This window comes from Girardinichthys multiradiatus, chromosome 19 (assembly GCF_021462225.1).
Source record: "Girardinichthys multiradiatus isolate DD_20200921_A chromosome 19, DD_fGirMul_XY1, whole genome shotgun sequence".
NCBI classification, from domain to species: Eukaryota; Metazoa; Chordata; class Actinopteri; order Cyprinodontiformes; family Goodeidae; genus Girardinichthys; species Girardinichthys multiradiatus.
The window spans coordinates 586879-612500 of NC_061811.1; the positions used below are offsets into that span (position 1 = coordinate 586879).

The window sequence follows — 25622 nt, forward strand, 5'->3', positions numbered from 1 at the left end:
CATACAATTATAGCTACGATGAGATGGTTTAAATCAAAGCAGATTCGTGTGTTTTAATGGCCTAGTCAAAGTCCAAGCCTAAATCCAACTGAGAATCTGTGGGAAGACTCACATATGTTCTCCATCCATCCAGCCTGACTGAGTTTGAGCAGTTTTACAAAGAAGAATGGAGAACATTTCAGTCTGTAAATGTTCTAAGCTGGTAGAGAGGAACCTCAAAAGACCTGGAACCAGAGGAGGTTCTACAGAGTTCTGACTCAGGAATGATACCACACATTTCAGATTTCTCTGAGTAACAACTGTTTAAGACCCTGAATTATTTTCCTTCCTCCCCGCAGCTCTGCACTAAAGTTTGTGAACTGGGACAGAAAACGCGAAAGTTCAGGGGGAGTGAATACTTTAGGAAGAATCTGAAGTACAGCTGCAGAGAATGACGGTTATGGCAGGACGCTGAGATGTGGAGCAGCTCAGTGGCTGAACCCCTGCAGGATGCATGCAGAACCAAACAATGGAGCCCGATTTACCAGCAGCTTTTAGCTATGACGGTAAAACATGACATGTTCGTAACGAGAGGGGAAGTAAAGACGTGAATTAATAATGGAGATATTAGAGTTTCATAAACGACATCATGACATCACATTTAAGGAACCACATTGTTGGACCGACCCATTACAGGATCCAGTAAGTTAAAAACATGAATTGACACTCTGCTTTGGTTCACTGGAAGTGAATGTGTGATGTTTCCATCCCTTACCGGTCCACTTCAGATTTCAGCTGCAGGTTCTCCTGCTGTAGGAGTCGGTTCTTCTGGACCTCTTGCTTCAGCTCCTCCTTTTCTTTCTGACTGCGTCCCTGATCCTCCTCCCATTTCTCCTTCTGCTGCAGCAGAGAGCAGTACCTGCACCAACATTTGTAAACTGGGTCACATTTGTTTTTATTCACAAGAACCAAAGAGTGATGACCCACTGGGTTGCACGTCTCTTATGACCGTGGTGGTCTGCCAGAACCTGCTCCATGAACTGCAGCCTCTCGAGACAGAAAGCAGCTGATGGGGGGAGGTGCTTAGGTCCAGACCCGTGGACAATGTCTGAAGAAGTGCAAAATGTCCTGAGATGAAGGACAACCAATGATGTTCTTTCTTAGGTGAAACATGGACCGAACTGACAAAGAGACTGGTAAAAACTCGGGAGTCCCTAAATGCACCACATTAACCTAGTTTAGTCCAGGCCAGGGAAGAGGAACCACAGCTGGAACATCTGTGATGTTAAGGAGCCACTAACAACAAACTTCTGCCTCCCTGATGCGATCAGCGCAAGGAAGACTCCTTGACTACTTCGAAGAATCCTTGGATCCAAAGTTGACTACGAGCTGATGTTGGGGTATCCGTCGATTGAGAACAACCAAAAGTTAAGTTATGACCTGCTGTGTGTGCATCCAGCATTCATGCTAAGGGGTAATTAAGACAAGCTGTCTTTAATCTTTCTTACTGAGCTTCAGCAGAGAAATCATCTGAACCAGAGGTTCTCCCAGAAGAGACGGTATATCTAATCCCGTCAAGTGAAGTGAGTTTGCTCCTCCCAGCCTGAGAGAAGACGGCATATGAACCGCAGCATCGTACGCCTTCCTGTGTGTCCAGGGAGCAGAAGCTACCCCAAGCTGCTACTGAGAGCAGCAGCCACGGCTTCTTTGTTCACCGTCCGCCATGCAACAAAGCAGCTGGACCGGGCCGCCTTTTCCACACTACCTTTGGACCTTTTTCACTCTGATTCATCAAAACGGTTCATGTAAGAAGTGCGTCCAGACAAAGAAAATTAGTTCAGGATGAAACAATTAAATATCGTTTATTTCATGGTGTTTGTTAAACTATTTGAATGCTAACGGCTAGTGAGCCTTTAGTTGTGTTTTGAAGTTGAAACAAACTTTATTTCAATCAGATGTTTAAACACTGATGGTCCTGTAATGTGGGTTTGCTCCAGTTTATCTGTTTTTCCTTAATCTCCTTGAACTAACCTGCTAAAAATAGGTTTGAATATTGTTTGAAAACGTGCCACGTGTTGTCTCCGCTAACAGCTAACAAGCTAATAGCTCTGCTAAAGCCAACCAGTGGTCCGCTGTGTTTCCTTAGCACCGTCATCGTCAGTGTGTTCATTGCCCTGTTTGTAAGGTTGAATAACATCCAATAAAGGTTTAGGACCGGTAAGGTGGTGCATATACTGGAATAATCTTGTGACTACTCCCTAGTACCACTGGTAAAGAACATGTTACACATACATTATGTTGCTATATTGCAGTGGGTTCCACCACCAGATCAATGAATTTTACTGTTCCAATCACTTCCATGGCTGCAGGTGTGAAGAAATGTGACTGGCCTGATCATAGTCCTGACCTTAACCGTCTTGAACATTAGAGCAGAGGCTGCAGATCTGGTTTTCTGCTCTAACTATGAACACACTCCTAAACCTTCTGGAAGATTTTTACAGAATAGTTAAAGTTGCTGTTTCTGGGAACGGGGGTCCATCAACCAACTGGACCTTATAGATTAAGAATAGGATGTCATCAAAGTTCATGTACATGTAGTAGACAGACAAATACTTTTGCCAGTACAATATATATATATATATATATATATATATATATATATATATATATATATATATATATATGCCTGACCAGCACCACCAGACTAGGTGCGATTTGGAGGTGTGCAAACCTCCAGCTGCTTCTGTGCCACTTATCACAGCTCTAATGTGCACCAACCATCTTTACAAAACCTGACAAGAAGCTTTGCAAACTTACTTGCTATGCAGTGTCCTGTGCTCGCTCTCTAGCGCCCTCTGCTTGCCTTTCAGTGCGGCATGCTGGCTGATGAGCTGCTCATACTCATGAGCCTGCCTCTCGTGCACGCTCAGCAGGCGCTCATGGTCGCTGAGCACGCTCTCTCGGGCTCGCCACGCCTCGTCGCGCTGCCGCTGCCACGACTCCACCTCGGTCTCTAGGGCAGTGACCTGGCCTTGCAGCACAGCATTCTGGGCCATGAGGGAGGCGCTCTGCGAGGACACGGTAGAGTTCTCCACCTGAGACAGAGAGAGGTAGGTCAGATAGCAGTCTTGACGAAGGACGTGCTCAGAGAGACGCAGATTGAGCAGCACCTGCAGCTTCGCTGTCTGAGTATGTAGAGCTGAGTTCTGCTCCTGCAGAGTGGTGGCGTGCCGTTGCAGCGCCACCATCTGGTTGTTGAGGGAAGTGTTCTGGCTGTCAAGCTGCTTGAGCTGCGCCTTCAGTAAACTGCTCTCCGTCTGAAGGGAGGCGTTCTACAGGAAACAGCAGCTTTGTGGTATTAAACTAGAAGGAAAACAAGAAGATGATGGAGAAAGGCTCAGTTTGAAGCTTACGCTCTTCTCCACGGTGATGAGATGATCTTTGATGCGCAGCAGTTCAGCAGTGGCTCCATGTTCACTGCCTGATCCTTGCTGCCGGGAACTTTCCTTTTTCTGCTGCTGACGCTGAGCCTAGAAACACAGCAACAAAGCTTCATTCACACTGACCCGTTGTATAAAATGGCGTTTTTAGTTTATGTGTACAGTTCTGTGAAAAGGTTCTGATCCAGCCCAGTGTGAACTGGATCAGTATTTTCTGGGTGAGCATACAGAGGTCAGCTCGTTGCGTAGAGAAACATTCAAAGCGTTGCTCTCTTCTAGTTTCTTCTCCAAGCTGCTGATTTTTTCCTCCTTCAGCTTCATGGTCTGCTGGACGGTCTCCTCCAGCCGGGACTCCAGCAGCCTGAACCTGCTGAAGGAGTTAGATGGTAGATGATCATCATATTTACAAACAGAAACAAACTGATCATGTGATGCAAGGTACCATTGGCCTTTTCTAGTTTTTCTAGCTCGTTTTCAAACACACGCCCACAACAGGAAGCACTACCATATATGGATGGATGACATCATGTCTATAACTGTACCATGTTGAAGTCTTCATAGCTGTATGTGGACACCTTCTTAAAAACAGTATAACAGATGAATGGATGGGTGAAAAAAGGCTGGAATATGCTGTAGGGATCAGGGGAACAGCGCTAGGCTGGTTTAAATCTTATCTGTCTGACAGATTCCAGTTTGTTCATATAAATGATAAATCATCTTTAAACTCCAGGGTTAATTGTGGAGTACCACAGGGTTCAGTACTTGGGCCAATTCTCTTTACTATATATATGCTTCCAATAGGTCAAATTATCAGGCAGCATGGGATAAATTTTCACTGTTACGCTGATGATACTCAGCTTTACTTATCCATAAATCCTGATGAGCCCAACCAGTTAGATAGACTACAAGCATGTCTTGAAGATATAAAAACTTGGATGACTTTAAATTTTCTGCTTCTAAATTCAGACAAGACAGAAGTTGTCGTCTTTGGACCGGAGTCTTTAAAAAAGAAACTGCTTAGTCAATCACTTAACCTGGATGGCATTAAATTGACCTCTGATAATAAAGTAAAAAACCTTGGTGTTAACTTTGACTAGGACATGTCATTTAAATCCCATATTAAACAGGTTTCTAGGATTTCCTTCTTTCATCTCCAGAACATTGCCAAAATTAGAAATATCCTGTCCAGGAGTGACGCTGAAAAACTAGTCCATGCATTTGTTACTTCAAGGCTGGACTATTGTAATTCTTTACTATCAGGATGTCCACAAAATGCAGTTAAAAGCCTTCAGCTGATTCAAAATGCTGCAGCAAGAGTTCTGATGAAAATTAAAAAGAGAGATCATATTTCTCCTATTTTAGCTTCCCTTCATTGGCTCCCTGTTAAATCCAGAATATAATTTAAAATTCTCCTCCTCACATATAAAGCCCTTAATGATCTAGCTCCATCATACATCAGAGATCTGATTGGTCCATATGTTCCTAACAGAGCACTTTGTTCTCAGACTGCAGGTTTACTGGTGGTTCCTAGAGTCTCTAGAAGTAGAATGGGAGGCAGATCCTTTAGTTATCAGGCTCCTCTCCTGTGGAACCAGCTCCCAGATTTAGTCCGTGAGGCAGACACCCTGTCTACTTTTAAGGCTAGGCTTAAAACTTTCCTTTTTGATAAAGCTTATAGTTAGAGTGGCTTAGTTTATCCTGAGCTATCTCTGTAGTTATGCTGCTATAGACTTAGGCTGCTGGAGGACATAATGACCACTTTCATCCTCTTTGCTACATTCTCATACTACTCTCCAATTCTGCATTATTTGCTGTTATTTCAGCTTTTAACTTTGTTCTCTCTTTTCTCTTTCTAGAAGCTACACCTGGCCTGTCTCTGTGTCTACCTGTGACACCTTTCTGGAGAGGGGCATCATCCGAGCTTCTGCTGGCAACAACTTAATGCTTACCTTCTACAGATGATCCACATGGCCCTGTCTTTTAGTGTTTAACCCTTTCTCTCTCCTAGACATGGCTACTGACTGAGCTTCTACTGTAACTAACTCTATGTTCTCTCTTTCAGACTCTAACCTTGAAAACTGGATCAGAGTTTATCTGTTCTTTCTTTCTAGATGAAACGACTAAAGGAGCTACATCCATTAACATTTACTTTTCCTTCCCATAGAAAGTACTCCTGGATCAGTGCTTCTTTGTTCTCTTTGTGTCTCTGCTCTGTTCTCTCAAACCCCCGGTCGGTCGTGGCAGATGGCCGCTCACACTGAGCCTGGTTCTGGTTCTGCTGGAGGTTTCTTCCTGTTAAAAGGGAGTTTTTCCTCTCCACTGTCGCTACATGCATGCTCAGTATGAGGGATTGCTGCAAAGTCAACACCAGTGACTGTCCACTGTCTCTACATGCTCATCCAGGAGGAGTGAATGCTGCAAGTCACTGACTGGATGAAATCTGAATCTGACTGAACTGTTCAATGATTACGATTAATAGGAATGTATGAACCTGACTGTTGTGAAGAACCTTGAGACGACATGTGTTGTGAAATGGTGCTATATAAATAAAACTGAATTGAATGAATGAATGAATGAATGATGGATGGATGGATGGAGGTCAACCCCAGAAACAATTTCATAGGTGGGGAGACTTTCTGCTCCAGGATTATGAAAGAGTTTGAATCTTGGATCTAAGGGAACGTCGAGGGACAAGAAACAACAGTTTAGGCCTCGACTCGAGCAGGGAGTGAACAGCTGTTTATAACCTCACAACCTCCTGAGTAAAATAGACTGATCATGAGGAGAAAGGTGAGATTTCCTCAACCACAGCATGTCTTCCTGACATAAAGGAAACTGTGAACACCAGAGTAATAATGCTGGTCAGAACTGGAGCAGGAATTACAAAGTATACCTAAAAGCTACCAGAATTCCACAGTTTTCCTTCATCACTGTGGTGAATGACAGGTAGCCTGGGCTCACCATTAAATTATTTTAAATCCCTCTGTAGGGTGCTGGTTTGCTAAGTCTCAAAGCTACTGATCCCAGAGAACATTTCTCCCGATTTCCTGCTCCTCACCGGATAGATCTCTAGATAAACATTAATTTTCTGGACTGTAACTGGAACTGCAGACCTTGCCATGTAGTTTGATTTTAAACGTGACATCATCACAAATTCTTACGTAATTCCTTCATTTCTTGGAAATGATTGTAACTACCATGAACTACGGCTGAACCCAGCTGCAAAGCAGAAGTTGTAAAAATGCAGCTGGTGAGCAGAGGGTGGCTGAGGACGTCCCAGCTACCTGTCCTCCAGCGTGTGCTCCTGCTGCAGCAGTTTCTCCTCGTTCAGTCTCTCCAGCTCAACGTTTTGCTGCTGAACGTTCAGCTTCTCAGACACCAGCTCCTGCACACACAGAACCACATGGATGTTAGATGACCCCAAGCATCTGATCCTGTTCTGTTCCCTGTTGATGAACAGCAGGCCTTTGGAAGCAGCAAAGCTTCAGGACGTCCAGATTTCTTGTTAAATATACAGAACCTGAGTGGTCCTTCTCCTCCTCCTCAGTCTCACCTCCCTCAGTGTTGCCAGAGTTTTCTTGTCGATGGTGGCCTGCTTCTGCAGCTCCTTGTTTTCCCGCTCCTGCTCCTTGGCTTTAACAGATGCCTCCTTCAGTCTCTCCACCTCCTTCCTCAGAGCCGCACCCTCCTTAACAGACGCAGACGCTCGGCTGGATTTCTCCTCCAGCTCCACCTCCTTGGCTTCCAACAGCGTTCGGATCCTCCAGTTCTCCTTCTCCAGCTGCTTCCGGATCTTCTCAGACTGCTCGAGGTCCAGCTGGAGCTTCTTCCTCTCCTCGTCCCCCTCTTCTCTTCTTCTTCGCTCCTCTTTAAGATCCTCTAGCTCCCGGCTCAGTCCCTCCTCCCTGGTTTTAGTCTCTCTGATCTTATTGTCCACCTCCAGCATCTCCTCCCTGCTCCTCTCCAGTTCCTCTTCTAGATGATGTTTTATCTTGTTCAGAGCTGACAGGTTCAGCTCCAGCCTCTCCGCTCTCTTCCTCTCTCCTTGCGCCTCCTTCCTGGCCTCCTCCAGTGTCTTCTGCACTTCCTGGGTCTCCCTCTGCGCCTCCTTCAGCTCCTCCTGCAGTGAGGGCAGGCGGGCAGATGAGGAACGCAGGTTTTCCATGGAGCAGCGGAGCTCCAGGTTTTCCTTAGACAGCAGGCCATTTTCTGCCTCTTGCTTGGCCAGCCGCTGTGGTTCCTTCTGAGCCTCCTCAGCCTCCCGCTTCAGTCTGAGCACCTCCTGCTCCAGGGAGGTCACCTGCCTCTCCAGGGCTTCTGAGCGCTCACTGCATGCACGCAGAGACGCCACCTGGAGGCAGAGCAGGATAATGAACTGGATCCATTCACACTGGCAATCATGAGGAGCAGGAATCCTTGTCCCGCTGCTTACCTCTCTGTTGAGAGCCTCCCTGCTCCTTTCCAGACGGGTCACCTCCCTGTCCGCCTCCTCGCAGCGCCCTGCCCGCTCCCTCAGCCTCTCCGCCTCCTCACTCACCACTTTAAGCTGTGTTTCCAGGCTGGCCAGGCGGGAGCTGGTGTCCGTGATGCTCTGATGGAGCAGGCGGTTCTTGGCTTCCACCTCCCTGACTCTGGTCTCGCTGTTGGACTGAGCGCGATCCTGAAGGGATTTCACCGCCTCCGACAGGTGCTGTTTCTCACTCTCCAGCTCTGAGATCTGATTGGACGAGACAACAAGTGGGACTGAGATGCATGAAAGGATAAACTCTGGTGTGTTTTCTAACAAACAGGAGCATCAGAAGTACCTGTCGGTCCTTGTCAGCCCGCAGAGCGTGCATCTCTAGCTCCAGACTCTGTTTCTCCTTTAGTAGCTCCTCCCCTAGAGACTCCATGTCCTGATTGGTTAGTCTCTCCTGGTCCAGTAATCCCTGAAGACGCTCCAACTAGGAAAAAAAACCGCATGAACACATGTTAAACTATACTGGATGGATGGATGATGGATGGATGATGTATGGATGGATGATGGATGGATAGATGGATGGATGCATGGATGGATGATGGATGCATGGATGGATGGATGGATGATGGATGATTGATGGATGGATGCTGGATGGATGGATGATGGATGGATGCATGGATGGATGGATGCATGGATGGATGGATGGATGCATGGATGGATGGATGGATGCATGGATCGATGGATGGATGATGGATGCATGGATGGATGGATGCTGGATGGATGGATGGATGATTGATGGATGGATGATGTATGGATGGATGATGGATGGATGGATGGATGGATGCATGGATGGATGATGGATGCATGGATGGATGGATGGATGATGGATGGATGGATGATTGATGGATGGATGCTGGATGGATGGATGGATGGATGATGGATGGATGCATGGATGGATGGATGCATGGATGGATGGATGGATGGATGCATGGATGGATGGATGGATGCATGGATCGATGGATGGATGATGGATGCATGGATGGATGGATGCTGGATGGATGGATGATGGATGGATGCATGGATGATGGATGGATGGATGGATGATGATGGATGGATGATGGATGGATGGATGGATGATGGATGGATGGATGATGGATGGATGGATGATGGATGGATGATGGATGGATGGATGATGGATGGATGGATGGATGGATGATGGATGGATGGATGATGGATGGATGGATGGATGGATGATGTATGGATGGATGATGGATGGATGGATGGATGGATGCATGGATGGATGATGGATGCATGGATGGATGGATGGATGATGGATGGATGGATGATTGATGGATGGATGCTGGATGGATGGATGATGGATGGATGGATGGATGGATGGATGCATGGATCGATGGATGGATGATGGATGCATGGATGGATGGATGGATGATGGATGCATGGATGGATGGATGCTGGATGGATGGATGGATGATTGATGGATGGATGATTGATGGATGGATGCTGGATGGATGGATGCATGGATGGATGGATGGATCGATGGATGGATGATGGATGCATGGATGGATGGATGGATGATGGATGCATGGATGGATGGATGCTGGATGGATGGATGGATGATTGATGGATGGATGATTGATGGATGGATGCTGGATGGATGGATGCTGGATGGATGGATGGATGATTGATGGATGGATGATTGATGGATGGATGCTGGATGGATGGATGATGGATGCATGGATCGATGGATGGATGATGGATGCATGGATGGATGGATGCTGGATGGATGGATGGATGATTGATGGATGGATGATTGATGGATGGATGCTGGATGGATGGATGCATGGATGGATGGATGGATGGATGGATGCATGGATGGATGGATGGATGCATGGATCGATGGATGGATGATGGATGCATGGATGGATGGATGCTGGATGGATGGATGGATGATGGATGGATGGATGATTGATGGATGGATGCTGGATGGATGGATGCATGGATGGATGGATGGATGGATGGATGCATGGATGGATGGATGGATGCATGGATCGATGGATGGATGATGGATGCATGGATGGATGGATGCTGGATGGATGGATGGATGATTGATGGATGGATGATGTATGGATGGATGATGGATGGATGGATGGATGGATGCATGGATGGATGATGGACGCATGGATGGATGGATGGATGATGGATGGATGGATGATTGATGGATGGATGCTGGATGGATGGATGGATGATGGATGGATGCATGGATGGATGGATGCATGGATGGATGGATGGATGGATGGATGCATGGATGGATGGATGGATGATGGATGGATGGATGCTGGATGGATGGATGATGGATGGATGGATGATGGATGGATGATGGATGGATGATGGATGGATGCATGGATGATAGATGGATGGATGATGGATGGATGATGATGGATGGATGATGGATGGATGGATGGATGATGGATGGATGGATGATGGATGGATGGATGATGGATGGATGATGGATGGATGATGGATGGATGGATGGATGATGGATGGATGATGGATGGATGGATGGATGATGGATGGATGGATGATGGATGGATGATGGATGGATGATGGATGTATGATGGATGGATGATGGATGGATGGATGGATGATGATGGATGGATGGATGATGATGGATGGATGATGGATGGATGATGGATGGATGATGGATGGATGGATGGATGATGGATGGATGATGGATGGATGGATGATGGATGGATGATGGATGGATGATGGATGGATGATGGATGATGGATGGATGGATGGATGATGGATGGATGGATGGATGGATGGATGATGGATGGATGATGGATGGATGATGGATGGATGGATGATGGATGGATGATGGATGGATGATGGATGGATGGATGGATGGATGATGGATGGATGATGGATGGATGATGGATGGATGATGGATGGATGGATGATGGATGGATGGATGGATGGATGATGGATGGATGGATGGATGGATGATGGATGGATGATGGATGGATGATGGATGGATGATGGATGGATGGATGGATGGATGATGGATGGATGGATGATGGATGGATGGATGATGGATGGATGATGGATGGATGGATGGATGATGGATGGTGGATGGATGATGGATGGATGGATGGATGATGGATGGATGATGGATGATGGATGGATGGATGGATGATGGATGGATGGATGATGGATGGATGATGGATGGATGGATGGATGATGGATGGTGGATGGATGATGGATGGATGGATGGATGGATGATGGATGGATGATGGATGATGGATGGATGGATGGATGATGGATGGATGGATGATGGATGGATGGATGGATGATGGATGGATGGATGATGGATGGATGATGGATGGATGGATGGATGATGGATGGTGGATGGATGATGGATGGATGGATGGATGGATGATGGATGGATGATGGATGGATGGATGGATGGATGATGGATGATGGATGGATGGATGGATGGATGATGGATGGATGGATGGATGATGGATGGATGGATGGATGGATGATGGATGGATGGATGGATGATGGATGGATGGATGGATGGATGATGGATGGATGATGGATGGATGATGGATGGATGATGGATGGATGGATGATGGATGGATGGATGATGGATGGATGATGGATGGATGGATGGATGATGGATGGTGGATGGATGATGGATGGATGGATGGATGGATGATGGATGGATGATGGATGGATGGATGGATGATGGATGATGGATGATGGATGATGGATGGATGGATGATGGATGGATGATGGATGGATGATGGATGGATGATGGATGGATGGATGGATGATGGATGGATGATGGATGGATGGATGGATGATGGATGGATGATGGATGGATGATGGATGGATGATGGATGGATGGATGATGGATGGATGATGGATGGATGATGGATGGATGGATGGATGGATGATGGATGGATGATGGATGGATGATGGATGGATGATGGATGGATGGATGATGGATGGATGGATGGATGGATGATGGATGGATGGATGGATGGATGATGGATGGATGATGGATGGATGATGGATGGATGATGGATGGATGGATGGATGGATGATGGATGGATGGATGATGGATGGATGGATGATGGATGGATGATGGATGGATGGATGGATGATGGATGGTGGATGGATGATGGATGGATGGATGGATGATGGATGGATGATGGATGATGGATGGATGGATGGATGATGGATGGATGGATGATGGATGGATGGATGATGGATGGATGATGGATGGATGGATGGATGATGGATGGTGGATGGATGATGGATGGATGGATGGATGGATGATGGATGGATGATGGATGATGGATGGATGGATGGATGATGGATGGATGGATGGATGGATGGATGATGGATGGATGGATGATGGATGGATGATGGATGGATGGATGGATGATGGATGGTGGATGGATGATGGATGGATGGATGGATGGATGATGGATGGATGATGGATGGATGGATGGATGATGGATGATGGATGATGGATGGATGGATGGATGGATGATGGATGGATGGATGGATGATGGATGGATGGATGGATGGATGATGGATGGATGGATGGATGGATGATGGATGGATGGATGGATGGATGATGGATGGATGATGGATGGATGATGGATGGATGATGGATGGATGGATGATGGATGGATGGATGATGGATGGATGATGGATGGATGGATGGATGATGGATGGTGGATGGATGATGGATGGATGGATGGATGGATGATGGATGGATGATGGATGGATGGATGGATGATGGATGATGGATGATGGATGGATGGATGGATGATGGATGATGGATGGATGGATGGATGGATGGATGGATGATGGATGGATGGATGGATGGATGGATGGATGATGGATGGATGGATGGATGGATGGATGATGGATGGATGGATGGATGATGGATGGATGGATGATGGATGGATGATGGATGGATGGATGGATGATGGATGATGGATGATGGATGGATGGATGGATGGATGATGGATGGATGATGGATGGATGGATGGATGATGGATGATGGATGATGGATGGATGGATGGATGGATGGATGATGGATGGATGGATGGATGGATGGATGGATGGATGATGGATGGATGATGGATGGATGATTGATGGATGGATGATGGATGGATGGATGGATGGATGGATGGATGATGGATGGATGGATGGATGATGGATGGATGGATGATGGATGGATGATGGATGGATGGATGATGGATGATGGATGGATGATGATGGATGGATGATGGATGGATGGATGATGGATGGATGGATGATGGATGGATGGATGATGGATGGATGATGGATGGATGATGGATGGATGGATGATGGATGGATGGATGATGGATGGATGGATGATGGATGGTTATCACGAGGAACAAGGACAACCTCATCCAGACCAGGACTATGCTTCAGAGTCTCCAGAGTGTTTCAGTTTTTCTTGCCTGAAAGTCTGTTTTCTCTGGAAGAATTTTATTCTCTCAGGAATGTCTGGTTTTTGTTTCAGCAGAAAAACTCCTCAGTTTTTCCTTTACCTTCCTGCTGACATCTTGCTCACCTTGTTGCTCAGACTCTGGTTCTCCCGGTCCAGCTCCTGTGTGTGAAGCTGCTGCTCCTGTCGGAGGTGGTTCTCCTCCTTCAGTCTCTCTAAGGCGGCCTGTAGCTCCCGATTCTCCTTTTCCAACTTCAGAACTCGACTGGAAACGCACTCGTTCAGCTCATGGACCAGAGATTTCCGACCTGTGAAGCAGAGGTCAGATGTTTACAGAAGCAGGAACAGTACCAGATGTAACAGGAGGAACGCTCAGAGCCGTACTCTCGGGGGTGGGACCGTCATGGTTCTTGGTGAGCTGCTCCAGCTCCCAGCCCAGGTGGGCAGACTCGTTCATGCTCTGCTTCTGCCCGATCTCCAGCAGCATGTTCTCCTCCACCAGCTCCTCCAGCCTCCGCCGCTCGTTGTCCCGCTCCTGCAGGACAGAGAACTGATTGATAAACTCTTGTCCTGGATGCAGTCTGCTCCAGCATTCAGAGACAGAGATTGGTCCCTCTGAGGTAAACTTAGGGTGACACAGACAGCCTGGACTATTGTTAAGGATGAAATGTAACGTACCATTTCCAGGTCGTGGATTTTAGCTCGCAGCAGAAGGTTGTCTTTCTCCAGCGAGTGCAGTTTGTCACAGCGCCCCCTGGAGGCCGACAGCTGCTCCTCCAGCAGCACTTTGGTGTCCAGCAGAGTCATGTTGTCGTCACGCAGCTCCTGAACGATCACAAACACACATCCATGATGGTGACCGTCAGCAGCAGCTGCGTTTCCTCGGTGACAGTATATGTCAGCTGCTGATGCTTAAGGTCCCTGAAATGATTCAACTGGATGGACTCAAATAAAACGTGGTGCATGAAGAACCTCTGCTCTATCAACACATTCAGATGTTTACGACACAATCTGGTCAGGTAGGGAGCTTCAGGGAAAACTTCTGGATCCTTGAATGACCCGCCAACATGTCCAACTACAGACTTTCATTGATTTTGTTCGGAGTTTTGGGACCAATCAGCTCAGAAGAAGGAAAATACCCCCCACACCAACCAGTGATCAGCAGAACAATGATCAGAGAAGCAGCCAAGAGGCCCATGATAACCATGGAGGAGCTGCAGACTTCCACTGCTCAGGTGGGAGTTGTTCAATTTAATCTGATCTCTACTGAAGAGTAACAAGAAGAAAACCATTATTGACAGAAAGTCTTCTTTGCAGTTAACCACAAACCATGTAGGAGACACAGCTAACACGTGGGAGAAGATGATCGGACCTGATCAGAGGAGACCAGAACTGAACTGTTTGATGTACATGCAAAACAATGTGTGTGGACACTGGGGTGGACGTTCCCTTCCAGCAGCACAACCACCCTAAACATACAGCAAGAGCTACAATAGGATGTTTAGATCAAAGCAGATTCATGTGATAGAATGGCCTAGTCAAAGTTACAACCTAAGAATCTGGCAAGACTTGAAAACGGATGTTCCCAGATGTTCTCCATCCAGTTTGACTGAGCCTGGGCTGCTTTGCACAAAAGAATGAACAAAACTTTAGTCTGTAGATGTTCAAGCTGGTGGAGACAACCTCTAAAAGACCTGCAGCCAGAGGTGGTTCTACAGAGTTCTGACTCAGGAGGCCTGAATATGAATGAACACTTTTCAGATTTTTATTAGTAAAAACAGTTTGAAAACATGAATCATCTCATCTTCCTCCACATCGTTCTGATCTGTGTTCTGCTGCAGAAATTCACAACAAAACACTGAAGTTTGTGGAACAAAAAGTGGAACAATTCAAGCGGTGTGAATACTTTTTGGGAAACTGTAAAGGAGATGGCTGTAAATATGAGGAGAAAAACTTTAAAAAGCTTTATTTCCTCTTTCAAGTTCGGCTCCAGAGTAGCTCACGGTCTGGGTCAGTTATTTCTCCATGTTCAGACACAGCTGTGGATCCATCTACAAGAACCTCTGAGGAACCGTGGACCAACCAGGCTGATGGTTACTGATGGACATGAGGCTTACCTCCACTCTGGTCTTGTAGAAGTGTACGTCATTGAGCTTCTCTTTGCATCTGCTCAGTTCAGCCTCCAGTCGGTCGACCCGAGCCGCTCGCTCCCTTAGAGAGTCCACCTCGTCCCGGTACACTCGGACCGAACGGGCCTCACAAGACAGAGACTGGTTCTGAACCACAAATATGCCAGTAAATGAAACAGGGAAGATTGAATTTTCTTTGACCAGGTATCTGTGAAAGATCGGACCTCTTGTTTGAGTTTCTGTAGCTCCTGATCCAGACGCTCCACATCATGTTTGGAATCCATCAGCTGTTCTGTTTTCTCCTCCCTGCAAATACAAACATTAACGGGTCAAACCATCTGACCCAAACCGTCACGCTCAGAATTCCCCTCAGTTCATTTGTACAACTAATATCATTTCAAGTCACTTTACAAACAGATCCAGATTATAAACAGAAATACGGAACCAGTTCGGTCCAGTCAGAGTCCATGGCAGTCACATCCCTTCCAGTTTGACCCCGCGTTTTATCACTGGTTCAGTTGGCAGATCGCATCGAGACCTGAACAATTCCAGCTCCAGCAGACATCAAAACTCGATTATCTGAATGTTCATTTATGACCCAACATTGACAAATGCAGAAGGAGGAACTCTCAAGAAAGTAAGTGCACCCAGACAGTTTATGGAGAATATGCAAGGTCACATACAAAGAGAAAATTATTTGGACAAGATCCATGTCTTATGCAGGATCTGCACCCATCAAGACTCAGTGAGGACCATAGATTTTGCTCTGTGGAGCGGTCTTTGGATGCAACATCTCACCTCCAACATACTTCACTGAAACCCAGATCCACACACAGCAAGACCCAAACAATATGACAGGATCACCGGCGGGTAAAAGAGCCCAAGATGGGATGCATGGAGAGGTTCTGTCACCAGATCAGCAGCAGCTAGCATGTTGTGCAGCGGCACCATCGCTCAGAGGGATTTAGTTGTTGCTGGAGGGGCTTCTGAATCAATTGCCTTAAGATTCCCACAATGCACCCTGTTCTTTTACAACGCACTGAATAAAACAGGAGGAGGAGCAAACATTCACTAAATGACACGTTTATAATGACGTAGCTCTCAGGTGGTGGAGGGCAAACCAGTGCTGGCTCTAGTATCAGCCCTGATTAAGATCTGGAACCACTTGTATAAGCAGCCATCTGCAGCAACCCACAGACACACAGGAGTACTTTCTACAGCTTCATCTAGGACAGAAACAAAGTTTCATGCCGTGTCTCTAAGAGAGACAGGTGGACCATCCGTAGGACAACGTGAAGTTGATGTCAACAATAACTGCAGAAGGAAACTGGGTCAGCGACATCAGGCTCAATGTCCACAATGAACACAGTAGAGCATCAACATGCACAGAGAGGCTGACCACCATGAAAGAAGTTCTTGCAATAAAGCTGAAGCTCTCAACCCTGAACACTGTGTCAACTGTCAAGCATGGCGGTGGTAGCATCATGCTGTGAGACTGTACCACCACCAGTAGAACTAGTACATTACACCACGCTAGTGCAACGAGGAAGAAGGAGGAACACCTTCAGCTTCAGCTGCTGTCTCCAGCTTCACCTTAGATCAGCAGCTAGATGTTTGGTCCTTGCAAACAGCAGGACAATGAGTCCAAACACAAATTCAAACTGGTTCTGGAATGGATAAAGCAGGCTAAGATTCTGGTCTGCCCAAGCATCAGACATCCACCCAGCTGGAAATGCATAGACTGGATCGAGAGTCGGGTTTGACGGGACACCAACCAGAACAAATTAAATGGACCAATTCAAGAGTGGTTGGTATCATCTGGAATGGTGCCAGAAGCTTGTTGATGGCTGCAGAAAGATGGTCGATGCAGGGGTGTATGTATACATCTGAGCCTCGTTGCTTCTGTAGGTCAGATAATCACGCTTCAAAGAGGTCCTTCAAACACCAGAATGACGAGAGGATGGACACTCCCTGTTGGAGCTGGTTCTACTAACGTAATGGTGCTCACAGATGGCTGCCTTATGACCTCTAGCTGCTGATCATCACCAAGCAGGAGATGTGCTCTGAGACCTGCAGCAAACTAGCAGTGTATGAAAACCTGGAAGGTTTACATCTACAGAATCAGAATCATCACATCAGGTAAACATCATCTGATCTCATCCCGTCTGTCTTTGGACCACTGCTGTTTCTCTCTCAGGTGTGGTTGGTGGACTCACAGTTCCTGTCTGTATCTGCGCAGCTTGGCCTTAGCATCAGCCAGCTCCACAGACAGATGCTGCTTCTCCTCCTTGGTCAGCTCGGTCAAAGCCGATCCTACATGGTTCAGTCCCGGACCTCCAGAGATCGGCCCGCCGCCCTGGCTGCTCCGCCTCCTGCTTCCTTCCTGGGGCTGCTGACTGGACAGGTAGTCCCTTTCCTGGGTGAGGTCCAAGATTACCTGGAGGACAGGGTGGAGGTTCTCAGATAGACATCTATCAGAATAGATCCAAAGGTATAACAGGTGAAAGTCACTGTCTCCGTACCTCAGTGGCTTTGTCTCGCTGATCGATGAGTTGCCGTAGCGACACCGCCATGTTGCGGGACAGCGGCTCCAGCTCTTCAGGGACCAACTCGGCGCCATCGTCCATCCAGGAAAGATCGAGGACATTCAGCTGGTTGTGTGTGACCTGGAAGAAACGTTTGGTTAGTGTCCCAGCATTTCTCTACCCATAAAAACTACCTTTTCCACTTGAAGACCTCAGGAAAACCTCTCATCCTAACAGGAATTAGCAGGAAAATCCCCAGAGGGGCTGAGATTCCTTCACTTTCTGGATTTGTGAGAAAAGCGTGTCACAGGCTTAAGAGGGATTTAAAAGGGTTACTATTTTAGTTTGATATCACGACAACCCGAACTGAAACCAGAACTTTCAGAACCAATGATCCTGTTCTCCACTGACCTCCTGAATGTGAGACACGATGGCCGCCTGAGTCTCGATGTCCAGCAGCTTGATCTTCTCAATCGTCTCCTCCTTGCGCTCACACTGAGGACAAACACACAGAGAACATTTGAGGAGAAATCCTGGGGGGTTTTTAGGTTTTTGTGTCTCACTAAGTGATGGTTTAATATCAGAAACATGATTAGAAAATGCTGAGTCACAGGTTGCTATGGTGATTCAGGGGAGCAGAGGGGAGGCGGAGCCACAGCAAAGTGTAGACTGTGATTCAAGCCTCAAACGGCAACTGTATGAAAACTGCAAGTCGTATGTGAGACATTCTCCATTATCAGCATCAGAACCTTTTGGTGGGCTCACATGTAGAGCTTTAAGGGGCTGCCATGGTTCCTGTACTAGATCTCAGACCTAAATCAGAACCTTTAGGTCCAGTTTCTACAGAACCATCCAGACCTGAAATCTAGTGGGAGTGAATGAGAGTGTGGGCGTGTCTCTCTGCACTCTGATTGGACAGAAGTCCTCCAGCAACGGGAGACTGGATGGAGAAACTGTTTAAATCCAAAAGGTTCTGAGTATTTCATTAGGTCAGAACCATCATCACACTTTAAGCTGAACATTGTGAGGGAAAATCTGAAGAAATCCTCAAACTTAGACTGTGATTGTTGGAAAAACAGGAAGTTGGACTTTACCTGACCCAGTTATTATTCTGATCCCTTTTCCAAAGACCCGGTTAAACTCTGAATGACGGTTCTGATGGGATAGATGACTGACTCAGGACTACGTTTATCACGGCTGTAACTAGACTCTCACTCTAGTGTTTGGGTAAATATTCTAGCAGATTTTCTGAATTTTGCTAACATTAAAATCTAATATGATTTACAGGTGTTGAACAATGAAACTGAAACACCTGGTTTTAGACCACAATAATTTATTAGTATGGTGTAGGACCTCCTTTTGCGGCCAATACAGCGTCAATTCATCTTGGGAATGACATATACAAGTCCTGCACAGTGGTCAGAGGGATTTTAAGCCATTCTTCTTGCAGGATAGTGGCCAGGTCACTACGTGATACTGGTGGAGGAAAACGTTTCCTGACTCGCTCCTCCAAAACACCCCAAAGTGGCTCGATAATATTTAGATCTGGTGACTGTGCAGGCCATGGGAGATGTTCAACTTCACTTTCATGTTCATCAAACCAATCTTTCACCAGTCTTGCTGTGTGTATTGGTGCATTGTCATCCTGATACACGGCACCACCTTCAGGATACAATGTTTGAACCATTGGATGCACATGGTCCTCAAGAATGGTTCGGTAGTCCTTGGCAGTGACGCGCCCATCTAGCACAAGTATTGGGCCAAGGGAATGCCATGATATGGCAGCCCAAACCATCACTGATCCACCCCCATGCTTCACTCTGGGCATGCAACAGTCTGGATGGTACGCTTCTTTGGGGCTTCTCTACACCGTAACTCTCCTGGATGTGGGGAAAACAGTAAAGTTGGACTCATCAGAGAACAATACATGTTTCACATTGTCCACAGCCCAAGATTTACGCTCCTTGCACCATTGAAACCGATGTTTGGCATTGGCATGAGTGACCAAAGGTTTGGCTATAGCAGCCCGGCCGTGTATATTGACCCTGTGGAGCTCCTGACGGACAGTTCTGGTGGAAACAGGAGAGTTGAGGTGCACATTTAATTCTGCCGTGATTTGGGCAGCCGTGGTTTTATGTTTTTTGGATACAATCCGGGTTAGCACCCGAACATCCCTTTCAGACAGCTTCCTCTTGCGTCCACAGTTAATCCTGTTGGATGTGGTTCATCCTTCTTGGTGGTATGCTGACATTACCCTGGATACCGTGGCTCTTGATACATCACAAAGACTTGCTGTCTTGGTCACAGATGCGCCAGCAAGACGTGCACCAACAATTTGTCCTCTTTTGAACTCTGGTATGTCACCCATAATGTTGTGTGCATTTCAATATTTTGAGTAAAACTGTGCTCTTAGTCAGAAAAAGAGAAAATTGATTTTTATTTCTATAAATATGAAACTAAATCAGACCAAATTAAAATTTATGTTCATCTGTTTTTGAACAAAAAAGAAGAAAAATGGTTATAATATTTTAGCATTTAAAACAAAATTCAAATGTTTGTTTGTTTCCCAGTAAAACTGGCCGTCTGATTTGAAATTTGTTTGATTTATTTTCCAGAACTGCAGCGTGCTGAACGTTATCCTGGAAACAGAACACTAATAATAGGAACAAAGGGAGTCTGCTGAGTGTAAATATGCTTCAGAGGTTTGTTTAACAAATTCCTGTTAGTCTGAACAAACATGTTCATGTGGTCCCTCCGTCTGCCGTGTCCGATTCATCGCTCCCCTCCTGGCCTTCCTCTTTCCTGAAACCAGTCAGACCAGTGCAGGAACACAAAGCGAGGCAGGGAGCAGGAGAAGTTAGGAAAGGGAGTGTGAGGAAGGAAGAAAGAAATGAAAACAAGATGGAAGCAGAGCTGCTGGTTGAGAAGAGCTGAACACACAAACACAAGCCACCTGATGCTCCACAGCAGGCTCAGGTTACACATTGTTGCTGAAGCCCCGCCCACATCCACTGCCCCCTGCGCCTCAGGATCTGCTGAGCTGCAGGAAGAGGCTGTGGGGGAGCCTTACCTGCACGGCACAGCCGAGGATCAGCAGCAGCAGGCTCTTCAGCTCCTCCATGCTCTTTGCTGAGGAAACAAAGCACTCAGTTAGTATGAGCTGAAGGGGGCGCTGCAGCGCTCCAAACCGAAAGGAAAACATTCCCAAACAAATGTTCAAATCCAGCTCCTGGTTGTTCCTGTCAGACTTCCAGGCTGCTTTGTAAGACCTCAAGGATTTTCATGCATGAATACGTTTTGGCGAAATGCCTGAAAACTGCAAGCTGATGATTGCTGCTACTTTAAACCATTACAGGAGAGTCTGGGTCAGAACCACCCTGGTTCCGACACATGATTCAGAACTGTTTATATCATACAGCTCAGGACAGAATATCCCTCCTACAAAATTGTAAGTTTCACCAGAATGATTGTAACCACAGTTGTTGTCTCTAGAAGACACCTATTATTTCTATTTGCAGATGAATAAAAGACCCTTTCATTGAGCCACAGCCACGGCTGTGCAGTCATGCCCTCCCAGTTAAAGCCAATGGTGGTCTCCCAGTTTACACACAGTCAGTCAGCTAAGTCGGGAACTGTGGTCTCATTGAAGATAATCACTGAGTTCTGGACTGAGAAGTTGCAGACCAAGACAAACTTCACTTCAGCAGAAGAGATACCTTTAGGCCAGACTGAGGTAAGCTCAGGAGAGTCTGGAGAAACCTTCTGTATACCAGATGAGACCAAACCAGCGATCTGTAGCCATAGAGACATTTATGTGTGCCAAAAGAAGCGTAAAGAAAACCATCTCAACATGAAACACAGAGGTGGGAGTATCATTATGTTGTGGGGAAGCTTCCGTGCATCTGGAACCCAGAATCTCCTCAAGTTGAAAAATGTATGAAGAATGAAGGATTTCTGAAGATCTGAAAAAAAATAAAACTAAAGCTGTCAGCAGCAACACCGGCTCTGGGTCCAACTTGATAAAGACCAAACACACGTCCCTGGTGGTGAACAACTACAGCACCTCCAGAACACCAGAGTGAACCTGACCCACTGAAAATCTGTGTGATGACCTCAAGACGAAGCTCCACACCAGAAGACCAAGAGGATTCAGCTACAGGAGGACGGGCTGGACTTCCTCAGGAGACTACAAGAAACAACGGCGGGCTGCTCTGCAGTAAAAGGACACCACCTCCTACCAGCATCAGGGTGAAACACTTTGAGCCAGTTATAATAAGGAAAACATCCAGTTCTGTTTGGGAAATCCTTTAGAACTGTTTCACCGGTTCTCCAGGGATCGGTTCAGAAAGCAGGGTCACTGAGAACTCTGGGGTAAGCAGATCCTGAGTTCTTGGTTTCAGAAACTCTGAGTCCAGTTACCCTAGCACCCTACTCCGTTGAACTAACCCTGAGTCCGGTCTACTTTCTAGCGGAGATCTGGAACAATGAACGACGCAAAAATGCACAATGGAGGTTGTGCTGCAGTTAAGCTGTTTTATTTTATTATCATCAGACACAAATAGTTTAGGTTTAGTTACATTTTATTTTAAACAGGAGGCCCTTGGACATTTATACGTAGATTTGCAATCTGAAAAACTGGGCAAGTTATAAAAGAAGAATGTCAGAACTGCAAGCATCAGTGAAAGCAGTCATTTAATCTGTATCACATTTTGATAATCAAGCATTATGTATTCATATATTTCTGGCTTTCCAGGCTTAATTGGCTGCATATGATTTGTTTTATATTATATTGCACAGTTTTTACATTGATGTTGTCACCAATGTCACCTGACGACGCTGCACCTCTAATTTAATCAGAATAGCCTTGTTGAAAACCAAATGCCATTTATCCTGGGTTTTATTCTCCTTTTCTCTACAGCCTGATCGTTTTTTTACTGACTGGTTCTTATAGTCTTTAGTCTGGTAACTCCTTCTATGGTTTTAGTGATGAACGAACCTGGATGCTTTCATTGCCTTTTGCTTTGTTCCCCACTGTGGGAAAATAAAGGATTTTCTATTCTACTCTGTATTAAATCCACTTAATTAACACTAATGTAGTTGCCATAGCAGCTAACTGTAGTTTTACTGTGAAGATCAGATGTGATGCAGCCACATAATCAGCAATGATGAAGTGGTCTGGGTCATCAATATTTCTAGTTCTATCAGTGAGAAATATCCACTTCAAGGCCTCTAACTTCCTGCCGTTGCCATGGTGAATCGTGTTATCTGCCTTTTATTGATGAGGGTTTCTTATTTACTCGGACTTGTGCTTAACTCTGGTCTAACTTGACTCAGAGTTGAGTAACCCAAGAGTTACTTTCTGAAACCGAAAACCCTGAGTATCACAGAGCAGAGTAGGTCCACTCAGGGTATGTGCTTTCTACTCAGAGCTCGTTAGGCCCGCTTCCTGAAACGGGGCCCTGGTGTGAACGCAGCGGAGCTGAAACCGGTTCAGACGTGTTACGCAGCTCTGATTAAAGCAGCGGGTATCCTCTGTGTGTTACCTGATATTGGGTCCTTGGCGACGTGGAGGATGTTGGGAAGAGGCATCACTATCAGCTGCTGCAGCGTTTCCTGCAGGACAGACAGGAGAGTTCAGAGGAAAAGCAGCATTTCTAACAGTGTCTCCAGAGACTGTCCAGGTAAACCTTCATCATATCTGCTGACATCACCCCCACAGACTTATCATCATCTTCTTCCTCTCACCGAGTCATTAAATAACTAGAAATAAATCACATTCCTCCAAATAACATTTTATAACAGCCTCATTTGGCTTTCATTGTACAACACAAAGGTGGGAAGAGACACATTCAAGTATGAGACATTAATTCAATGAAGTTATTATTTCTGCAGTAGAATGAAGACCCTGAATCTTCAGCATGTTGGGAATATCAGATGAACTTCAAATAAAGAAAAACAGACTTCAGATCAGTTGTGGTCCAACTCCAGAAGAAGCAGTTATTCATGGAGACGTTATCATCTGCATTGATACAAACTCCATAGGGCAGCATTACAGGTTCTGGTCCAAATGTTTCCTCAGACAGTTCCCCAGATGCAGCAGACAGAAAACCTGTGTGAGCATTCAGCAGCTTCGTGTTTCCTGTTGGGTCATCGTTAACGTCATGCTCCTGCATGGAGCTGAGGTCCTAAACTAAGAACCTTCATATGGCATCCAGACCTGAAACCCAGACTTTAGACCCAACCAGCTCTACAAACGGTTCAGAAGCCTCCCTGGAAGCTTATTCTATGGTGTTGGAAAGGAGACTTCGACTGATTGCTGATCCTCGGCTTTAAGTGGAGCTTGTACTCAGTGAGGGCTGGACGGACCCTTGTCACCAATCCGGTTTGTGGAGTTCATGGACAGGATCTAAGTTCTAGTTGATCTAGTTGTGGAGAGGATGGGATGGTGTGTGTGGTTTGGAGAGTTCAGGGTCACATGGGCTTTTGTGGTTCTGTTGGCTTCTTGAGAAAATGAGGTCTGTCTAGACTGATCCTCTGCAAGTCTCCTCCGATATCTTGGTGTCTCGTTAGCGAGCGATGCTAGAATGGAGCTGCAGGTGGACAGGCGGATCGTGGTGTCGTCTGCTGGCGCTGCTCCAGTCTCATGTGGTGAACAAAGAGCTGAGGCTAGGGATGCATCGATAGGAAAATTTGGACGGATATTGATCCCAGATATTAATATAGCTGTTGTGGCCGATAACCGGCATTTACCCATATTACAAATAATATATATATTTCCCTACACTGTGAAAAAATGACCACACCGCCGACATCGCTTCTCTGTTTCTGTTAAACACCCACAATGCTGCTCTGCATCACCATCACGGTCACATGACCAAACAAATACCACATGGACTGGATGGCTCCCTTCAAAGGTTTTCCACTCCGAGGAAGACCCAGAACTCGCTGGAGGGACAACAGGACTTGGATAAGTGTAAGGACTGGATCTCTAAAATGTCGATTCATGGATGGATGAACGGATGGATGCTGGGAGAGGTAGATGGATCTACCAGTTTGCATTAACAGGATCGGTTTTTCTTTGTTTTAATCAGGTCTGAGCTCAGAGCAGTGTTTGAACAAGCAGACATACCAACAGAGTGAGTGTAGAAGTGAAACTAACAGGACTTTGATCAAAGTACTGACCCAGACTGTGTGTATGTGGGCCAGCAGCCAACAGGAAACACCCTGCAGTCCACAAGGTTGACTGTCTGTGTCAGGAAAGACAAAGGCAGCTGGGAGGGAATGCTTTCCATTCCTGAATATCCTGCCCTGCTTCTCAAACACCTGACTGTACAACGGAGCTTAGACTCCAACTCACAGGGAAGGTCCAGCAGCAGGAGAAGCGGAGAAAATGAGGACATACAGCGAGGCTTACAAGGCAGGACCTTCAGGCCAAAAGATGTGGGAGTCGTATATCAGAGAGAAGACACATTCAGAGGGTAAAACCCATCTGATCAGAGCAGAACCAACACATGTTGGGTCACCATGATGAGCCGAGAAACAAGCAGAGATCATCTGCTGCACATCAACAGA

At 46.3% G+C, this 25622-nt stretch overlaps 1 protein-coding gene across 1 annotated transcript in view; it reads right to left on the bottom strand.

Annotated features, from left to right (window-relative positions):
- The window catches only part of ccdc88c (coiled-coil domain containing 88C), a 58217-nt gene that overhangs the window by 10187 nt on the left and 22408 nt on the right, over positions 1 to 25622 (bottom strand). Inside the window, exons 4-22 of the mRNA XM_047345142.1 lie at positions 23594 to 23663; positions 21121 to 21179; positions 18462 to 18545; positions 18048 to 18191; positions 17742 to 17962; positions 15750 to 15831; positions 15514 to 15672; positions 14075 to 14221; positions 13781 to 13931; positions 13523 to 13704; positions 8225 to 8362; positions 7852 to 8136; positions 6973 to 7770; positions 6704 to 6804; positions 3648 to 3789; positions 3393 to 3509; positions 3150 to 3311; positions 2797 to 3074; positions 755 to 898 (exon numbers count right to left, since the gene is read on the bottom strand). Of these exons, the coding sequence (XP_047201098.1) occupies positions 755 to 898; positions 2797 to 3074; positions 3150 to 3311; positions 3393 to 3509; positions 3648 to 3789; positions 6704 to 6804; positions 6973 to 7770; positions 7852 to 8136; positions 8225 to 8362; positions 13523 to 13704; positions 13781 to 13931; positions 14075 to 14221; positions 15514 to 15672; positions 15750 to 15831; positions 17742 to 17962; positions 18048 to 18191; positions 18462 to 18545; positions 21121 to 21179; positions 23594 to 23663 (3464 nt within the window). The remainder of the gene's footprint in view (positions 1 to 754; positions 899 to 2796; positions 3075 to 3149; positions 3312 to 3392; positions 3510 to 3647; positions 3790 to 6703; positions 6805 to 6972; positions 7771 to 7851; positions 8137 to 8224; positions 8363 to 13522; positions 13705 to 13780; positions 13932 to 14074; positions 14222 to 15513; positions 15673 to 15749; positions 15832 to 17741; positions 17963 to 18047; positions 18192 to 18461; positions 18546 to 21120; positions 21180 to 23593; positions 23664 to 25622) is intronic.